General features: G+C 37.1%; 1 protein-coding gene across 1 annotated transcript in view; it reads left to right on the forward strand.

Annotated features, from left to right (window-relative positions):
* PBK (PDZ binding kinase) overlaps window positions 1–4,596 on the forward strand; it is a 28,397-nt gene extending 23,801 nt beyond the window's left edge. Inside the window, exons 7-8 of the mRNA XM_063086910.1 lie at window positions 2,838–3,014; window positions 3,687–4,596. Of these exons, the coding sequence (XP_062942980.1) occupies window positions 2,838–3,014; window positions 3,687–3,886 (377 nt within the window). The 3' untranslated portion in view covers window positions 3,887–4,596. The remainder of the gene's footprint in view (window positions 1–2,837; window positions 3,015–3,686) is intronic.
* The last annotated feature ends 1,404 nt before the right edge of the window (window positions 4,597–6,000 follow it).

The raw sequence follows: 6,000 nt of genomic DNA on the forward strand, positions 1-6,000 counted from the left end.
AATAAAGATAGTAGAAATCAAGGAAATAAAAACCAAACACACTAGGAAATATTAAGACAAAAGCTGGTTCTTTAAAAAGATAATAAAATTTATAAAATCTTACCTAGATTGATCAAGAAAAAAGAGAGAACATAAGTCACCAGTGTCAGGAATGAAAAAAGGTAATTGCTACAGATTCTACATACATTTAAAGGTTAATAGACTGTTACAAACAGCTTTATGCCAGCACATTGGACAACTTAACTAAAAAGGACAATTTCCTTGGCAAATAAAATTTACCAAAATTGATAAAGGAAGAAATAGGAAATCCAAATAGCCCTATATCTATTTTAAAAAATTCCCTCAGAGAAAATCAAGACCCAGATGTTTGGTGTTTTGTTTTTTGGTTTTTTTGGTGGCTATGTGGTAGGCTGGTACTGGGATCTGAACCCTTCCTTGACCTGGTGTTACAAGATTGTACCAGCTGAGCTAACCAGCCAGCCCAAGACCCAGATGTTTTTACTGTTGATTTCTATCAAACATCAAAAAGAAAATGACACCAATTTTACACAAACTTTTTCAGAAAGTAGAGGACTAGAGACTACTGCCCAATTTGTTTCAAGGTCAGCATAACTCTTATACCAAAAGCTGACACGGGCTAGCTGGTTAGCTCAGTTGGTTAGAGTGTGGTGCTGATAAATAACACCAAGGTCCAGGGTTCGATCCCTGTATCAGCCAGCCACCAAAAAAAAAGGGGGTGGGGTGGGGTGGGTGAGGCATCCCTTAAAAGTTTGGTACTATCTTTACAAAAAAAAAAAAAGCCGACCACAGTATAAAAAAAGGAAATTATAGTCCAGTCATCTCTCACAGAGATGTCAAAATCCTTGACAGAATAGCGGATTGAGCCTAACAGTACATGAAAGGACAAGTACATCCTGACTGTCTAGGATCTATTCCAGAAAGGAAGAGTTGTTTTAATATTCAACAGTCAGTGTAGGCACATTGCTATACATTAGGTTTCCAGAAGTTTTGCATCCTGCACAACTGCAAACTTTGTCCCCTTTGCTAACAGTACTGTATTGTACACTTGAGATCTTGAGTGTTCACACAAAAAGAAAAGAAAAAAACAAAAAATGGTAACCATGTGAGGGGATAAATATGTTAATTAGCTTGATTGTAGAGATCAGTTTAAAATGTATATGTCTATCAAGCATTGTTGGACACCTGAAATATATGCAATTTTTATTAGTAAATAACTAATAAAGCTGGGGAGGGGTGTCGATATAATTTCACCATTTTTTTTTGGCAGCTGGCTGTTGCAGGGATCCAAACCCTTGACCTCGTTATCATAACACTGCGCTCTAACCAACTGAGCTAATTGGCCAGCCTAATTCACCATATTAACAAAACTGAAAACGGCGTGATCATTTCAATAGATACAGAAAAAGCCTTTGACAAAATCCAACACCCTTTTATGATAAATTTATGATCATAAATAAAAACTGAGCTAAATAGAAATAGAAGGGATGTTAGCCTGAGAAAGGCCGTCTACAGAAAAACTTACAGATAATGTTATACCTAAATAGGGAACAAGGACAGGATGCCTGCTCTTGCCAGTGTTGTTTAACATTGTCCTGTAGTCCTAGCCACCAAAATAAGGCAAGAAAAAGAAGAGGCATCAAAATTTAAAAAGAAACGGTCCCTATTTGCAGTTGATATTGATTGTTTAAGTACAAAATCCTAAGGAATCTATAAAACTACTAGAATAAATGGAGTTAGCTATTGCATTTTTGTATAACACTAATTGGAAAATGAAATTTTTTTTAAAAGTTTTTTTCTTTTTTGGGTGGCTGGCTGGTGTGGGGATCCAAACCTATGACCTTGGCGTTACAAGGCTGTGCGCTGACCAACTGAGCCAACCGGCCAGCCCCAGAAAATGAAATTTTAAAAATCTCATTGAGTAACCAAAAACCAAAATATTTGAGAATAAATCTAAAAAAAAGTCTGAGGACTTCATACTGAAAACTGTAAACCATTACTGAGAAAATTAAGTGAAACGTAACCAAATGGAGAAATACGAGGTTTATCTCAAAAAGTCTGTGGAAAAATAGAATTGAAGGATAATATGAATTCTTCCATGGACTTTTTGAAGACCCCTCATATATCATGATTGTGGACTGGAAAGACTCAATACTGTTAAGATATTAATTCTTCCCAAATTGATCTAGATATTTGATCCAATCCCTGTCAAAATTCTGGTTGGCTTTTTCATTGAAATTGACAAGTTGACTAAAATTTAAATGGAAATGTGAGTGGAAGGAATTATGTCATTCCTGGGCAGAAGCTTTAAGAGTCAAGGTGTGATTTGACCCTTTCCCTCTTCCCTGACTTAGCTATCACGGAAGCATAGAAATGCTACTCTCAGCCTAATGATGGTTCACAAAATGAAGAAACTGAGGTCCTGAGGTGAAATGATCTGCTCAGGGTCACACAACTGGCACATGTCTTTGAACAAAGACAGTTTGGCTCTAGAGTCTAATCTTGACATCCACACACTGTTTATATTTCTACCGTTTTCTAAGACAATTACTGTTTCCCTACATACTTGCCAACTGATCAGCTTTTTGAATATTTACCTGAATTACTTTGCCCCCTACACCCCCCCAGCTTTATTAGGTATAATTGCAAAAGTAATCCTTAACAAGGTCGAGTGTATTTTCAAGTTTACTGGCTACTTTGATTAACCTGTTAACTATCTGTTCAAATCATTTGCTTATTTTTCTTTGGGTTGTTTGCCTTCTTAGTGATTTCTAGTGCCTGGTCTCATGACCATTTTACTTGGATTTTGCTTGTTTCAGTAACTGACCCTGAGGCGTGTTACATTGGCACTGAGCCGTGGAAACCCAAGGAAGCTTTGGAGGAGAATGGCGTTATCACTGACAAAGCAGATGTATTTGCCTTTGGCCTTACTCTTTGGGAAATGATGACTTTATGTATTCCACATATTAATCTTTCGGGTGGTGGTGATGATGAAGGTATGGATTCAGACTGTTTAGCATAAATCCCAGTCTCATCACTTCACACTAAAGACTATACAATTACCTTTTAAGTTTAAAACACACACACACACACACACACACACACTCACTCACTCACTCACTCACTCACTCACTCACACTCTCTCTCTCTCTCTCGGTGGCTGGTCCATACTGGGATCCGAACCTGTGAATCTTGGTTTTACAAGGCTGTCCTCTAACCAACTGAGCAACTGGCCCGCCCCCATTAAGTTAAAATTTAAAAGAGCAAGTTGTTTGATTGAGTGGCATAGTTTCTAAAATATAGATTACATTAATACTAATTTGGTACCATCTAGGTTTAATCTCATACAAATAAGGCATAGATTGATAGACAATAGGGAATAAATTGAGAAAATCCAGAGGAGCAAAAGGTTATCTTAAAAACTCCCCTTGCCTGAGAAAAAGATTAGAAAATGATCATGGGGCGGGGGGGCTGGTAAAGGTCAATAATCTGTAGATGCAAGACAATAGCTAATACACTCGATGGCAGGACAATTGAAGAGACTGCCTGTGGAATAATGGAAAGCATACTGGAAGATAAAATTCCTGTTTCAGGAAGGTGAGCTATTATGTTTTTCCATGACTAAAAATGATTTTGTTTATTGTTTTAACCTCCAACTTCATGAGCAGATAAAACTTTTGATGAAAGTGACTTTGATGAAGAAGCATACTGTGCAGCGTTGGGAACCAGGCCACCTGTTAATATGGAAGAACTGGATGGATCATATCAGAAAGTAATTGAACTCTTCTCTGTGTGCACTAACGAAGACCCTAAAGATCGTCCTTCTGCTGCACACATCGTTGAAGCTTTGGAAGTAGATGTCCAGTGATCACCTCATAGTCATGACCACCTCCGCATGAAGTATGGCTCGTGTATATAACGGTGTTTATTCTGGCACATTTATATAGTTACTATGATGACCTGTAGTTATTAGACTCTGTAAGTGGCCTATTTCAGGATCATAGTACTTTGTTAACATTTGAATAAGTATTTCTAATATAAGCATATTTCTTATATGCTTCTGATGATGATAAGCACTTGGAATTGTACTGGGTTTTCTGTGAAGTTTAAGAAACTAGCTAGGCAAGTAATTTGATGTTGTTCATACAGACTTAAAACTAGCAATAAAATGCTGTGTACTATATCTAACAATAATTTGGGTTGTGTCCATTTTTATTGATTTTTCTTAAATGTTGTGTCTTAATGGATCTTTTGAAATTAGCACTTTGTACAGTACAAAATTAGTCTACATTTATTTGCTTATATTTTAAAACATTAAACCTTTTTCTGGTCTTTCTTGGCTGATTTGCTTATTAAATGCTCACTGGAAGCTGAGAATATGACTCAAAAGAGTAGCTCCTTGCATATTTCTAGACTCTTTGATTGCAGTTTGTCTTGCTTCTTGGATCTCCGCAGATCTTTGGTTTGTGCTTTAATTTAGTAAATGTATTTTCTGAACTGAAATTTCTTTTTTATTTTTTATTTACTAATCTGTATCTTAAGCATTTCACAGTTGTGGTGTAAAAATATTAAAACTCAAATAAGATGATACAGAATAAAGGCCATTTTTGGTACCACAGTGTCTCAGCATTATTTTATACTCTTACTGGTTTGAGTTGTCATTAAACTTGCTGAGTGAATGTGAGTAGGTCTCTTTCCTTCTGTTGGCCTTATTTTGGCAACGTGTAAAACGAGGTTGATTTGGATCAGTAATTTCTTTTTTTTTTTTTTTTTTTTTGTCTTTTTGTGACCGGTAAGGGGATCGCAACCCTTGGCTTGGTGTCGTCCGCACTGCGCTCAGCCAGTGAGCGCACTGGCCATTCCTATATAGGATCCGAACCCACGGCGGGAGCGCCGCTGCGCTCCCAAGCGCTGCACTCTCCCGAGTGCGCCACGGGGCCGGCCCTGGATCAGTAATTTCTATCTGTGAGCCACAGCCCCCTAGGAATTTTCAAAATTATTAAAACGAGGTTGATTTGGATCAGTAATTTCTATCTGTGAGCCACAGCCCCCTAGGAATTTTCAAAATTATTAAAACGAGGTTGATTTGGATCAGTAATTTCTATCTGTGAGCCACAGTCCCCTAGGAATTTTCAAAATTATTGAATTGTAATTGTGAATCACTCTGACTTGGCTGTAGGCAGAATTCTAAAAATTAATGTCATAAGGGGGTTCTTAGATTAGGAACCACTGTGCTCTGAGCTTTAACAAGTTCTAGAATTCACTGGTCGGTTTCTTTTAGTATGAGATTGTACCAAGCAATAGTGCTCACTAAGATCATTAATTAGCATTAATCAGCATCTTCCATCAAAATATTAAAGTGACAAAAAAAGTAAACTGAAAGTTGATTTAATTTATAGAAATATTTATGTATTTTGCATTCTGATATTCAATAGGGCCTCTTATTTTCACTCTGAGTTACATATTTTATCATTCTTTCAGGTTTGCCGAGCTAACAAAGCAGCTTCTCTTCCTAGGAATAGCAGTTCCTGCTTGTGAGACATAAAACATGAATTGGATTTTTCTTTTTTTTTAACACAAGTTCCTGCTTGTGAGACATAAAACATGAATTGGATTTTTCTTTTTTTTTAACACAAACATCAGTACTTTTCCTTGAGAAATTTGCTTCCAGTTCCTATAGTTGGGCTATCTAAACGGGAACAAACTAATGCCCAGCACTGGGCTGGCAAATTCACAGCACTTGTCTGTGGCAGACATTACAAAATAATCCCGGCATGCTTTCCCCTTGAGTCTGGATAGGTCCTGGAAGTTCTCAACATGGAAGTGCAGATGATTTGTTACTAACTGCAAGGAAACTTTTAAAATTATTTTCCTAGAACTTGCTCTTTGTCTCAGGTGTTACCTTTTTTGGCCATTTGCCTCATTCTCAAAAGATCAACATGTAACTGGGTTGAGGAAACAGCAGGACTATCTTTGCTGAAT

The sequence above is a fragment of the Cynocephalus volans genome, chromosome 2 (genome assembly GCF_027409185.1).
Source record: "Cynocephalus volans isolate mCynVol1 chromosome 2, mCynVol1.pri, whole genome shotgun sequence".
Taxonomy (NCBI): Eukaryota; Metazoa; Chordata; class Mammalia; order Dermoptera; family Cynocephalidae; genus Cynocephalus; species Cynocephalus volans.